The following is a 15,442-nucleotide window of genomic DNA, read 5'->3' as shown; positions in this document are numbered from 1 at the left end:
CGGGCGATTCGTCTAGCACTGAAGGCATTCCTCCCCTCTGTCCGAGGGAGTGTAGTACAGGTGTTCACGGACAACACCACCGCCATGTGGTACTGCAACAAACAGGGCGGGTGGGATCGTGGACCCTCTGCCAGGAGGCTCTGCGCCTCTGGCAATGGCTGGAACATCAGGGCGTGACTCTGGTGGTTCAACACCTGGCAGGTTCTCTGAACGCCAGGGCAGACAAACTCAGCCGCCGGTGCATGATGGATTACGAATGGCGTCTGAACTCGGACGTGGCACAAGGTCTCTTTCTGCAGTGGGGAGAGCCTTGGTTAGATCTATTCGCCACCAAAGAGAACGCGCAATGTCATCAGTTCTGCGCGTTAGAATTTCAGGACTGGACTGTTCCCATGGGGCACAGGGTCAGAGCTGATTTGCATATCGCCATTGTCTAACCCAGGGTGGTGTGGAGTGCAAAAAACGATGGATTTGGGGCCAGATCTTTGGACTGGGGTGAGTGTGTGACATTGATCCACATTCGGTCCATCACCTGTTGTTTTTGCATATTCCGCCCTAAGTGCGCTGGGGATGCCGAGACGTGGGTCCCAGGCACTCCACACCACTGGAGTCAAGCTAGCCGGGCTGATGAGAGGTGTTACCTCGAAACCGGTCCGGTCCTCGGATGCTTGATTCCGTTCTGGGAAGGACATGGCTTTTGTAGTTCGGACTGGACTGTTCCCATGGGGCACAGGGTCAGAGCTGATTTGCATATCGCCATTGTCTAACCCAGGGTGGTGTGGAGTGCAAAAAAACGATGGATTTGGGCCCAGATCTTTGGACTGGGGTGAGTGTGTGACATTGATCCACATTCGGTCCATCACCTGTTGTTTTTGCATATTCCGCCCTAAGTGCGCTGGGGATGCCCAGACGTGGGTCCCAGGCACTCCACACCACTGGAGTCAAGCTAGCCGGGCTGATGAGAGGTGTTACCTCGAAACCGGTCCGGTCCTCGGATGCTTGATTCCGTTCTGGGAAGGACATGGCTTTTGTAGTTCGGACTGGACTGTTCCCATGGGGCACAGGGTCAGAGCTGATTTGCATATCGCCATTGTCTAACCCAGGGTGGTGTGGAGTGCAAAGCAACAATGGATTTGGGCACAGATCTTTGGACTGGGGTGAGTGTGTGACATTGATCCACATTCGGTCCATCACCTGTTGTTTTTGGAATTTCAAAGGCGGCACTCGCTCGGAGACGCTTTTCGTCGCGAGTGGAGTTGCGGTCTGTTGTACGCCTTTCCGCCTATACCACTTCTGCCCAGAGTGCTGAAGAAGATCAAGCGAGACCGGGCCCAAGTCATCCTTTTGGCTCCGGACTGGACACGAAGGTACTGGTATCCAGAGCTACTCAGTATGTCAGTCGATCCCCCGGTTCGTCTGCCTCTTCAGGAGGACCTTCTGTCGCAGCAGCAGGGGAAGGTCCTCCACCCGAACCTGTCCAGTCTCCACCTCCATGCTTGGAGATTGAGCAGCGACAGTTGAGGCCATTTGACTTGCCTCCTGAAGTCTGTAACATCATTCTGGCAGCCAGGCGTCCCTCCACAAAGTCGGTATACGCCTGCAGGTGGAACAAATTTGTGGCATGGTGCACAGCAAAGGCTGTGGATCCACTCTCTGCCCCTCTTTCTGAGGTTCTTCTCTTCCTTCTTTCTCTTGCCCAGCAGGGCTCTGCTCTGGGCACTATCAAGGGCTATCTTTCTGCCCTTTCAGCCTTCTTGAAGCTGCCTGATCAGCCATCTTTGTTCAAGTCCCCTATTGTAAATCGATTCCTAAAAGGCATAACACACACATTTCTACCTGTTTCGTTTGTGATGCCTCAGTGGGACTTGAACCTTGTACTTACATTTCTGATGTGCGCTCCCTTTGAGCCACTTCACAACTGTCCTCTCTGCCTTCTTACACTGAAGACTGCTTTCCTTGTTGCCATCACCTCTGCCAGGAGAGTGAGTGAGCTCCAGGCCCTCTCTTGTACTCCTCCTTTCATTTCTGTCCATCCGGACAAGGTTGTGTTGCGTACTAAACCATCTTTCCTGCCCAAGGTTGTCACAGCCTTCCACATCGGGCAGTCCATCACCTTGCCAACCTTCTTCCCGCCACCGCACCCCTCTAAAGAGGAAGAGCAGCTCCACCGTCTGGACCCAAAGCGTGCGCTCTCATTCTACTTAGATCGCACACGCCAGTTCCGGGTGGATGACCAACTCTTTGTTGGTTACGTGGGCGCGAAGAAGGGAAAAGCGGTACACAAGAGGACCATCTACCGGTGGATCATCTTGTGTATCCAGGCATGTTACTCCTTGGCTAGAAAGGAGCCCCATGTTGGATTGCGGGCTCACTCCACCCGAGCCACGGCGACAACTACTGCCCTGGGCCGGGGAGTGCCCTTGCAGGACATTTGCCAGGCAGCTACGTGGGCCTCGCTGCACACGTGTGCAAGACACTATTGCCTGGACAGTCAAGTCCGAAGGGATGGCTTCTTGGGCTGTTCCGTCCTCCAGGACTTTCTGGTGTGATTATTGGTTCGCAGACCCACCACTGGGGTTGGTATTGCTGGGGTATCTATTCTAAGGTAAGGAATCTATCACTAACGTGTCTCTTTCAGATGCACAAGTTACTACTTGTGTAACGATATATCTGTAAGAGACATTAGTTAGTGATAGATTCCTTAACGACCCACCCATCCTCCCCGTTCTGCGAACCGATATCTAGGGTTAAGGTCATCTCCTTTCAGGGCCCTAGTTTCCATGGCACCAGTGTTGGTTTTTAACACGGCTCAGCGCTTCTGGTGCAGAAAAGCTGTGGCTAAGAACTGACGTCAGCATGCGGAGGCGGCGTCTAAGTACTCCGACGACGTCATCACGGCGCCTACGACGGATGCAAAGCCGCAGACGACGCCTGCCAACGCGCAAGGGTACTGCTACGCAAACATTTCTGGATCCAGTCTGACACCTGGGGATATTCTATGGTAAGGAATCTATCACTAACTAATGTCTCTTACAGATATATCGTTACACAAGTAGTAACTTGTGCCTACGGTGACCCTGGGGGTTGGTGGCTGTCATAGCCATGTATGGCTCCAGGAGTGGGGCTGTGTGGTCCGCTCTTTTCTTGTTGATGGGTTGCCCAGGGGAGGTGTTGGGACGCAGGGCCCTATGTGCCCCGAGGGGTCAGTGAGCGACCCCTCTCCCATTTGTTAAAACTTTTTGGGACCTGGGGAGGTGGGAGCCTACAGTTCACCTTCTCACAACCCCATTATGTCTTATTGAGATTTGGAGAGGTTCTGGTTTCCGGAGCTCGGGGAGTCTGTGGATTTGTTATTTAGCCCCGGCGAGGTGGTGGTTCCCGAGGCTTTGGAGAGGGTGGGGGTCCGTGCAACCCCATGAACAATATTTCTTTACCCCCGAGCACGTGGTGGTCCCCGGGACTCTAAGAGTCTAAGGGGGTGGGCCCAGTGGGCTTCCCTTTTTAAAAAAGAAACAAAATATGCCCCTGTGACCTGGCCTGAACTGGCTGTAATTGGGGGAGCCCACGCTTGTTTTTTTAAAAATGTTATTTTTGTTATTTAATCGTGGCTCCGTTGCGTTTCTGTGGCAATTTTTTCTTTTTTTTAATTGCTTTTTTGCCATGGCGGGGTCCTTTTGGAACCCCATGACCTGAGTTAAGGGTGATTGCCAGCACTTCCTGGTTGAAGTGTTGGCTGCCAATCGGATTTGAGCATGGGGACTGTAGGTGTCCAGCATTAACCTGTTTGTCCCCCGGAGACAACACAGCATCTCAAGCTGTTAGTTCTTAATTCCACCAGGATGCCCGAGCTCTATTCACGGTGGAACATGTCTAGTGCTGGTTAAAAGGGCATGGGCTGGGATGAGAGGGAGAGGGGGCGTTGTCGCACGGCCCAGTTCTGTGGGTATTGTCAGCATTGGATGGGATAGGGTCGGCGTTGGAAGCTCACCAGATAGTTGCTACAGGCTTGAATTTCATAAATGAAGGTTACTTGGTTATTACCTTGGCCTAACTCAGTTTGTCCCTCTCAGCTACCCCCTATTCAACCAGCTTATACCTGTGTTTGTCTTTGTCCTTGTTCGCGCCTCTGTGGCTCTCATCTCTCTCTGGATGTCTGCTACTAACTTGTGAACCCTGGAAGCAAGGAGGAAGTGGTTAGTAGAAACACAGTATTAGGCATGGGTTGTTTAATCCCCTCTGATTCTTGCACCTACCTATTACAGATCCTCCAGTCTTATTACTGGATGAGAAATATAGTCCTATCCCACCGTATCTGGTGTTTGAATATAATGACAGACACAAACAAGACCTCAATAGAATATCAAAATACACATGCAACTGACCATAACATATATGCCACAGTTCAGGTGATTGACCGATGTATACACAGGATAATATTGACAACATGAGGTAGTTTACATTGTAGATTAATGCAATACCCATGGATTAGCAGAACAACACAGAGAATAAGATTAGTGGATCAGGGTTACTATGTGGTCACATATCACGTCACATCACACTAAGAGCATGTACATTACAATTAATATTGCATGCACCAGGGGTTTTCATATCCTAAACAATACATGAAAATCAGTACTACTCTATATGTGTAACAAGTTATGAACACTGTTATCAGCACCGTGTCGACTCTGTTACCTCACAGCGTTATGCAACATTTGGTCTTGATATGCTCCTTTCAAATCTACCTCCAAAATCCTAGCAGTGAGATTCTCAAAAAACAAATCCTTAATCATAGCTTTAAACCTAAGCATTTCCGAGAGAGCTGTTTCTCCACCCGAAAATATTGGTGGGTTTCACAATTTACTAGAGCGAGCAGCGAAGCAGTTCGACTTACCTATGGCTTATATGCAAACAGTCTGCTTCATTTACAATTTTAAGGAACCATTTAAGAAAACTGTAAGATCTATGCCCATTCTGAGTTACACCTGGGAAGAGGGCTTGAAAGTCATGAAGACTTCGCCCACAGTACCTATGGTCCTCCTCCATCTGGTGAAAAAGTACAATGCTCCAGAGAATGCTCCTGCTTGTATGACCTGTCAACCAAATCCTTACTGAGTCATCTCACAGGCAGCACAACGCAGGTGGAAGAACCTGTCTGCACCAATCACAGCACCTCCAGACAAAGAACGCCGGCACCTTGACAGTGTTGGGGAAATGTGCTCCTCCATGTTGGCGCTCACTGTTAGCAAGCAGTGAATTCTCTTGTGATTCTTGGGAAAAATTATGGCCAGTTGGGGGCCGATATTGCCCTGTCCAGGATCAACTACCTGACAAGAGTAAATCGGAGGCCAAAAAGATTCTCCAGGAAGGAGAGCACACGTCGTCATAGGAGATAAACTGTGCCATGGACATTGCCACAACTGCTTTCAGAGTGCTGGCAGGTACAGCTGTTTTACACCACCAGGGCAAGCTTAGAGTTATATTCTTCTGCTCTGATGTCCACAACAAAAAACTCAATCTTCCTTTTGACGGAGAACCCCTTTTCAGGCAAACACGTCAATAAGGCACTCCACGCTATCAAGGCGGATACTAACATGGCTAGGTCATTGGTGACTCTTCAGTTTGGTAAGATACCCTTTCAAGACACCTAAGGTAGAGGACTTCCATCTTACAGGGGAGGTTACCAGCAATATTGTTTCCCTGCTTGCTCCTCTTCATCTCAGCCCTATCATGCCTAGTACTCCTAACGGCAGCCACAAACTGCGACTTGCATCTGTCTACTGCAAGAGGTATAGCAGGACGTCAGACCGAGGATTCAGCTTGTCACCAATTACCTACTACAGGCTCTGGCTATTTCTGATCAGTCCAGTTAAGGGGCAAAATATCTGCATACTTTCTTCGCTGGCTGGCTATAACTGCGGACCAATGGATTCTCAACCTTATTCAGTTTGGCCATACTCTAGAATTTCTTCACATTCTACCTCCCACTCCACCTCAACCCTCTGTTCCAAAATATCTACACCTTCTCCATTTAGAGGTCCTTGCAATGCTGGAGAAAGGACCAATAGAACCAGTTTCTGTAACATAACGAGGAAGGCGATTCTATTCCCGTTTCTTTTTAGTCCGCAAAAAGTTCAGGCAATGGTGACCTATTCTGGACTTGCAGAATCTCAACTTCTACCTGAAGAACCCGTTCTTCCTCAGGGTCTCCTTGCAAGAGATTCTAATTGCTCTTGAACTCGGGGGAATACATGTCCACCCTCAACCTGCAGGATGTGTATTTCAGTATCCCCATCCATCCATCTGACAGGAAGTTTCTTTGATTCACAATAGTCAAGAGCCATTATCAATTCAGAGTCCTCGCCTTTGGCCTCAAATCTTCCCCTTGGATAGTCACAAAGTTCTTGGCTCCTATGGCAGCTGTTCTCAGAAAGCAAAGACACCAGGTGTTCCTGTATTTGGACAATTGGTTGCAACTCAGGCATCCACAGCAGCCTGCATAACACTATTCAGGGAGTTAGACCTTAAACCCTGAATTCATAAAAGTCAGTCTTGCATCCTTCAAAGACTATTACCTTCCTAGGAGCAACGCTCGGCAGAGCATTTCCATCTGTTGAGAGGCAATTAAAACTAATCTTGCTAGCAGAACTCGCACAAAGAAGGTCTCCTTCAGTTCACCAGTAAAATCACTCCTAGGGTTGTTGTCCTCCTGCATCCCTTTAGTACCATTCTGCCAGGTAAGGAAGCGTCCTCTCCAAGAGGAACTAGACAAGCAGTGGCTACAAGCAGAGGGATCTTTCCATGATCTAATCACCATCACACCCGCCATGGTCAAAGCCATCTCATGGTGGACACAGCAAAAGAATATTCCAGTCGGTCTCTAATCCTACTGTCTTCTTTGGTCATCACAACCAATGCCTCCCTCAACGGATGGGGATTTTTCCTTCAAAATTGGCAGTGGCAAAAGCTGCATCATCTTCTTCACATCAACTTGTTGGAGCTCAAGGCAGTCCATCTGGCCCTTTAAGCTTTCCTTCCAAGAATAAAGAATTCAGCAGTGCTCGTTCGAAAACACTACCATGATGCACTACATCATTTAGCAGGGCGTCACACAAGATCATTCCTCCTCTCCCAAGATACTCCGTGCATCTGGAAAAGGGCAATTCGCAACCAAGTGTCCCTAAGGGCAGAACATTTTTCCTGGCAACCAGAACACCATAGCAGACTAAAGTCATTTTGTCACGATTGGGAACTGGATCAGGCCACTCTCAACAGAGTCTTCCTCTGTTGGGGAAGCCGAGTCTCGATCTTTTTGCGACCCCACAAAATAAGAAATGCCAGTTCTTCACATGCTGGCATCACCATTAGGGATCATTGGGAAATGCATTTTCGATGGCATGATCAGGAATCTTTGCTTACGCCTTTCCTCCAACTCCTCTCCTACCAAGGCTGCTCATGAAGAAGAAAGCCGAGCCCTGCAGGCTGATCCTCATAGCTCCCTACTGGTCATGCTAATATTGTCTTACTCGGAGAAGCATCACATTCTCTTGAAACCGAGTACATCCCTCTTAACGATGTCGCAGGGCCATGTTTTACAGCAGTACTGAAGTGGAGGCTTTTCGCATTTGGTCCAGCAAACTGACGTGCATCCTTTCTCTCTTCACCTCAAGAAAGTCTCTTTTATCTCCTGCACTTGGCAAAATCAGGGTTGCCTCACGCCTCCATTAAGGTCCACTTAGCAGTGATCTCCACTTTAGGAGATCTACCTTACCTTCATTATGCTCATCTAGAATCGTTAAGCAATTCCTCAATGGACTAATTAGAACTTTTCCACCAGTCAGACCTCCTCCACCACTCTGGCAGCTCAGTATTGTCCTCTCACAGCTCATGAGGCACCCATTTGAAACCATTCACAGTGCAAATCTGAAATTTGTTTCCTGGAAGGTAGCTCTACTCGTAGCATTGACATACGCCAGGCGAGTGAGCGAAATCCAATCGCTAAAAATTTAGGAACCTTTCCTGCAATTAAGGAACAATAGAGTGGTTCTCCGGACGAACGCTAATTTAATTCCTAAAATCCATTCAGACTTTTATTTAAATGAACCTCTCATCCTCAAGACTTTTTTTTCCAGATCCTGCGACTCCAGCGGAGATTCGCTTTCATTTGTTGGATGTCAAGAGATGCATGAAGTTCTATGTGAAAAAGACTAGAAGCTTTCACAAGTCTACTCAACTCTTGTGGCCTACTGTGTTCCTCAAAATGGTTGTCCTCTTTCCAAACAGAGTATTGCTCTTTGGATTTCCAGCGCCATTTGCTTTTAAGCAGCAGGGAATCCGTAACAGACATCTGTACATACAGCTACTTGGAAGAATGCACCCACCTTCACCAGGCATTACTGATGGAATTCTGCAGTTCGCAGTGAAACAGCAGTGGGGCAAGCGGCACAGCGACATCTTTTATAGTGATGGTTAGGCTTCTTCTTCACCCCTCCATCCATTTTACTGGCTACGCAATATTTTTCTTTGTACTCTTTTGCTATTACATGTATTTGTATATTTTAAGATTTAAATAACTATAGGTGTATAGCTTTGTATCGCTTTTATAGATATAATATATTATTTGGTTAATGCTCTAGATTATTATTTTTTTAAAGGTAACAGAAGAAATGTTCTTCTTAACTGCTATTTAATCTGTTTCACGCTTGTGAATATATGAAAGTTACAATACTGGAGAAAAGAAAAGAAGTTGCGTACCTGTAACTGTAGTTTTCCAGTATCAGAATCTTTCATATTATTTACATGTACATCAATCATTTACATGCGACCCACCTCCCCCATTAACCTTATCTCTCTATCTCTCGCTCTCCCTCCCCCCATTTACCACCCGCCCTCTCTCTCTCGCTCTCTGAGTGTAGCTCTTACACTCCTGCTTTGAAAATCTGAGGGACTAGAGTTTCTCAAAGGAGTGTTCTAGAGGGTAGGACAACCTGATTGATTGTAACCTATGTTTAGTCTCTATTTTGACAATGATTATGATATGTTACAAACTAAGGTGCCTTGGGCCTTTTTAGTCTGTGTGCGGAATTGCATTGCTATTAAAATATACCGTGGGACGGGGAGTGATTCAAGCATGCGAATCTGTGAAAGATTCCAATACTTTAGAGCTACAGTTACAGGTAAGTAACTTATTTTCATTCATTTAGATCCATACATATCTCTATATCTATGTAAATAAACACAGTACAAAGTATGCCAAGAAGTAATAGTGCAGATTAAAAAAGATAAAACAAATTAGTCATATAGTATCTCGTAAGAGAATTCCTGACTGATTTGCTAATTATCTTTCCTGCTGCTCCCCACATAGAATGTACTGCTTGAAAATACAGATAGTTACCTGTAATGTTTTCTTAAATATGTTGATATCTTGATGGTTGCATGCATGCTTCACTACTCCTCTTGAAATTTGCAATGGACCCCTCTGTTATTGAGACTATAAACATTACCAATTCAGTTAGCTGCAGTGAGAGTGAGGTTTAGTGTTTCTGAGGGAAATATTTATAGGGGATAGCGTTTTAATGAAATAGTTACTCAATATGTTTAGGGCTAGATATCAAGAACTTACTTACCTGTCATTACCATATAATCAATATCACTTATTGTACCCATTCTATAATACCCAGTGAAGGGTGACGTTGGTGGACAGCCATTATTATGGGTTCATGCCTTTGTCCACTTAGCATGGTTTTACTATTATTGTATAAACTGGTACTTTAGACTATAATGGCATTTTGTACTATATAATAATTCAATATTTATCAAGGATTTTCTTTCTTACAATATAGGAGTGAGAGCCTTTCTGCAGAAAGTCACTTGATCCATTCAGGTCCAAACTACAGACTAAATAAATCAAGAAGTGAATCTGATTTATCTCAGCCAGAGTCAGATGAAGAAGGGTACTCAACACTGGTAGGTATTCCTGACTTAATGGAGAATGTAAATGTATTTGTTTATGTTTCGGCTGTGTAGCGCTTGTGAAATAAATCTTAAAAGGGGCTTGGAACTCGCCCACTTAACTTTGCGTACCATTTGTTGATTCCAGTATCACTCTAATTCACATGCTTCTGATTGGTCTGCATGTGGTCTGCTTTCGCTTTGCATGTCCTTCAGCTTGCCAGTCCATGCCATAGAGCTTGGCCCAAGTACAGCTTCCGGTTACTGGCCAGCGTCCTTCCACTGGTATGCACTTGGAAGGTACTTTTTTGTTTGTTTTTAATTCGCCATCTAGCATTCCATAGGAGTGCTTCTACAGGTCATCTCCTCTCCTTCCCGGCACTCTTCCCACATTGTTCCTGGCTCACGCCCCCACCCTCTACCCCACTTGCTAGTGTGTTCTTCCCTCTCTCCTCATTGCGTGCCCATCCCCCAACCCTTCCTGCCTTGTTGCCGTTTTCAGATTGCTGATTCTGCTCCAACACCGCTCTGTTTTTCCCTGGCTATGTTTATGCTGCGCTTCAAGTTGTTTCCAACTCTGAATCAACATTAAATTGTTGGGGTTATGTACAGGGGAAGGGCTGGTACCTTGGGTGTGGGGGGGGGGGGGGGGGGGGGGGGGGGGAGGGGGGTCAGGGGGTTTCGGCGGGGGGGGGGTTGGGTATGTATAGGTGTGAGTATAGTTTAAGAAAATATTTCCTTTAGAGGGAAATCACGCTGACTGATTTAAGCATTGGTAAACAAAATGTGCTTAACGGTCAAATTAAAAACATCTCGAAGTGGTTCCTTCAACACTCGGTGATTTCCCGAAGAACCCCATCATTCATTTATTTACATGCCATTCACACCTCAGCAGTCACGAGCTGCACACCACGCATCCTCACACCTCCTCTTTATGAAGAAGATAATTTTCTAATATGAGCCGTGCACTTAATGAGTAAGGCTGTTGAAGACGTGAGGCTTAGACACAGTGCTTGAAATGGTTCTCTGTGTGAGGCACATCTAATAAGCCTTGTGTAGGAGAGTAGGGTCTGCTTCCTATGGTCACCCCCACTTTTTGCTTTGCTTTACTGGTTTTAGACTTGGATATGGCTGTGGGCCTGCTAATCAGACTCACAGCACAGATGCACTCTCTCTAAACTTACACCATGTACTCTAGGTACATCCACAATTGGGGCCCTGTGGTGTCCCCCCAGGAGACACCACAGGGCCCTTGTCAGAATAAAGTAACTATGGGTTGCATCCCAAATGTCTTTGTGGGTAATGGAACAAGCTACTTATTGTGGATAGTACCAGAGCATACAATGGGCTGTGGCCCTCCCTATTGTTTACATTTGGTTGGCTTTATTGTGCTTGTTAATTGCCGTTACTTTAGCCATGTGTTGACTTAAATAGCACGCGTGGCTTAGGAACAAACAGCATCTCCTAATATGCATTTTTTCGAATGCTAGTCTGCTTCTGCCATACACAAGATGGCGGTATTATATTGCATTCATTCAAATTAACTTAACCTCACACATAAATTGTTCGCATTTTCAGAACAGGATCGTCTCGCTTCAGATCACTGTCAGGCTATCTTAATTGGCGTATCTGTTGCCTCTCTTAAGATGGCAACCCACTGACTGCTCTCTCATCATATTTCATGTAGCAGTCAGTGGTGCACGCAGTGCTCTCTGGTATTAAAGCCTGCCCTCCTCTGCTCCCCTTACCCTGTCTTCTATAAAAAAAAAAGACAAGCATTGGCATAGCCAATAGGTCTCACCTTTGGGACCTTGTAAGTAAAAAAAAACTGAAGTTTAAGACCTCACGTTTACATTTACTGCATCCTAAATACGAAGTAAATGTAAACGTGAAGTCTTATATTTCAGTTTTTTTTTTAAACTTACAAGTTCCCCAGGCGAGGCCTATTGGCAATGCCAATGCTTTTTACAAATTGTCCCTCATTAATGCAAAACGGCCGTCCAGTATTCCCGTATTTCGATTACTGCTCGATAAAGACACCTTCTCATCAAGCGGCAGCAAAAGGAACCAGCACCTGTCTCAATCTATTCAGCAAACTAGGTTTTACTCTCAGTCTGCAGAAGTCGACACCATTAAAGGCTACAATTTTCTTGGGTGAATCGCAAGACACCATGAAGGAAAAGGCATATCTAACAGCTCAGAGGAAAACCAACCTCAGACTTCTAGCACAGGAGTTACTGAAAAGAAAGTCTGTTTCAGTTTGCTGATTGATGTCCCTTTTAGTGATGATGTCCTCTTGCATTTCTTTAGTCCCATTTTGCCTTCTCCAAATGAGACTTCTACAGGAAGAGCTAGACAAACCATGCATACAAACACAAGGCTCTTTCGAGAAAATAATTCAAATCACTCCAAAGTTGAAAACGGCTTCTTCCGTGGAGGATTCAAGAGACAAATCTCTTGACAGAATCAAATTTCCTACTACAAAGTGCAGAGTTAGTGTTTTTTTCATTTTCTAAACCTTCATTTATCGTTTGATCAATAACAAACAACAAACTAGCACAGGCAATGACATGTTGCATGAGTTTAAGATGGGCCATGGTAGAACCCTATCCCTTTGTTCACGCTCTTTTTCATAGCTGTGTTGATGAAATTACAATCTGCCTTGATCCTAGTTCCCTTGACCACATGCTTTTATTATCCTTCAGTCATATAGGGGGGGCAGGGGGCGGAAGGTTGCTGAGATCTTATATTTGCCCACCACAAAATCCCTTCCTACTGCTTTAAAAAGGTTGGCTCTAGATGTTCTAGGCCCTGCGTCATTTTAAAGGCGCTCTTAAAACAACTCCCAGAGATAACACACAAGTGGTAATGTTAAAAAGTGTTAAAGAGAAGGAAAGGGACATTGAAGAATAGAGCTAGGTCTTTTGGCGCATCATCAATCAGCCCTTTTTCGTACAGGAGAACGCCCCTACTATGTGTCATATTACAGCGCATAACTGGGTTATCCACTTTGAGAGTATGTACCACCGCACGGGTTCTTCAGTTATAACAGAGCAGGGAGTTGTGGAGTTTAAATCTGGCTTTTACCTTGAAAGGGACAATTCGGGGCATCAAGGATCTCACAAGGCAAAAGGCCCCGGCCCGATGGCTTTAAGCCAGACTTTTGTTAGCAATATAATCAGATGCTGTTCTTGATCTTAAACACTACTGGAAGGGATGGTGCTCCTTTTTCCTGGTCATCTTCCATTATGGTGGCCATCTTTAAAAAGGGTACTAAAGATCATTTGCTGTTCTACAGGCCAATATCGCTTATAGATTCAGTTGTTGAGGTCCGGGGCAGGTACTGCTAGACAGACTTAAAGTTTGGACAGATGAAATATTATTATTTCAGAATCTCAATATGGTTTTCAGTTGGGCAAATCCACCATTGAGTAATGTAATGTATGAGACTCTCTATTTTTTTTGTCCTCATTCGCCTTTAACCCTCTTGATAAAATCATCCGCCTATTCCTAACCTTACTGATTAAGCTCAGGAGTCTTTAGCATTCTTATGTTGACTCAGGCAAAAGTACGTATTATAGGTCGGGAGAATGTCAAGGGGTGAGGTTAGGTTTTACTCCAACTCGGTTTTTACAGACCTGATGGACCATATCGATGGCCTGTGAGCATACAGTAATCCAAGGAGCATCCAAAAAGGCGTAGGACCCGGGGGGGAAAAAAACCCCAGGCTCTCTATTTCCACCGTATCAGCAAGTCCCAAAAAGCAATTTTTTTCTTACTGCATGATATAGCCATGTCCATCTTGGATACTTCATATGTGAGGTCAGCCATTCTGAGTGGTTTGGTGGAGCTGGATCCACCCAATACTTGTAGATTTGTCTCCTAGCCATTAAAATCGCATAGAATAGAAAAGTTCTAGCAGAGCCAATAATGTTACCATTAAGGCCGAAGATTTTCAGGGGCAGATCTATGTACAGTGGTACTTTCAAAATGGACTCATGAGTCTTCTGCACATTTTCGCAAAAGGGCCAGATGGAGGGATAATCCTTAAACATATGAACGTCTGATGCCATCCCACATTTATTACATACTTTCCTTTTCAAACATTTTGATAACCTAAGAGGGGATAAATATGCTCTATGAGCCGTAAATAAATGATTCCGCTTCTACCAAGCAGATTTAACTACTCTATGAAGGGTTTTGAATGGGTCCAACCATACGAGATCGCACTGTATATTCATCTGCTCTCCCCATAACTCGTCTGCAAGTTTAAAGACTCCATCCACTTCCTCCTCAATTGCCCAATACCACACTAAGACATCCCTTTTCCCCACAGATCTCACCATAAAGCTGTTCTTCCAAGTTACTACTCTTCCCAAATGATGTGTTGCGATTACACTGGACTTGTACCCAGCTTTTAAGCTGGATATACTTGAATCTGGAAAGACCTGTCCCTACTCTCTCACTTAGATCTTCCCAAGAGAGAAAAATACCATAATTCAACAGCTCTCCCCAGGCTATGATCCCAGAATCTCTCAGTGGATTTATCAGACTATACTGGAGGCATGCTGGTGTACCTGGGGAGTCCCACAATGGCGCTAAGTTTGAAAAGTAATTGAGCCCCACTTTGTTTCTTATTGTAGCCCAAGTTTTTGCTATCGACTGGAGAACTTTCAATGTAACTTTAAAAAAAAAAATGATCTCCAAACTTGAACATTAAACCTTCCTCCGGTACACCTGCACCCCTTAACATGGCCTGAAACATATCTCCTCCGCCTGCACTTGTGGGCATTTTCAGCAGCATTCTTGAATGTGAGAGCTGAAATGCCCAGGCATAGTATTGCAAGTTGGGCAGCGCCAATCCTCCCTTATCTCTCTTTCGCCTAAGCTTCTTCCATGCCAACCTAGCCGATCTGTACTTCCAGATAAAGGAATTTACCTCTTGTCCGGATTTTTCTATCCGCTGTTTGTCAAAAAACAGCGGAATGGTATTAAAGAGAAATGTGAGTTTAGGCAAGATTGACATTTTTACCAAATTAACCCTACCCATGATGGATAATGGGAGATGAGCCTACGATTTCATCTGCTTTTGACATTGTTTAAAAACTCGATCCAGATTAAATTCTGCAATTTTTCCTACTTCCTGTACAATTCTTACCCCCAAATAGAGCAAAGTGGACCCAACTTGAAATTGTTTGTCTCTTATATTCCATGCCATTATTTAGGTTTTGCTGGCATTAATTTGTATCCCGAAACTTGGCCAAATTCTTCCGCACTTTTTTAATAACTGTCGGAAAAGCTGTGTCCAAGTCAGCTGTTAGAATCAGGATATCGTCTGCATACAGGGCCACCCTCCTCTTCCACTCTCCAAATATAAAAGAAGTGATGTTAGGATCTTCCCTAAGTATCTGTGCAAATGGTTCTATGTACATGTTGAAGAGCAACGGGGAGAGAGGGCAGCCCTGTCGCGTACCCCTAGTAATCTTAAAGA

The 15,442-nt window shown here is 45.3% G+C and overlaps 1 protein-coding gene across 9 annotated transcripts in view; it reads left to right on the top strand.

Moving 5' to 3' along the window:
• Positions 1-15,442, top strand: part of HERC1 (HECT and RLD domain containing E3 ubiquitin protein ligase family member 1) — a 2,101,515-nt gene that overhangs the window by 391,089 nt on the left and 1,694,984 nt on the right. For all 9 annotated transcript variants that reach the window (XM_086959402.1, XM_086959399.1, XM_086959397.1 and 6 more), the window contains exon 24: positions 9,843-9,966. In XM_086959402.1, the coding sequence (XP_086815528.1) occupies positions 9,843-9,966 (124 nt within the window). The remainder of the gene's footprint in view (positions 1-9,842; positions 9,967-15,442) is intronic.

Source organism: Lissotriton vulgaris, chromosome 2_2, assembly GCF_964263255.1.
Source record: "Lissotriton vulgaris chromosome 2_2, aLisVul1.2, whole genome shotgun sequence".
Lineage (NCBI taxonomy): Eukaryota > Metazoa > Chordata > Amphibia > Caudata > Salamandridae > Lissotriton > Lissotriton vulgaris.
The sequence above is the reverse complement of the archived record's forward strand: the minus strand, read 5'-3'. Positions and strand labels throughout refer to the sequence as shown.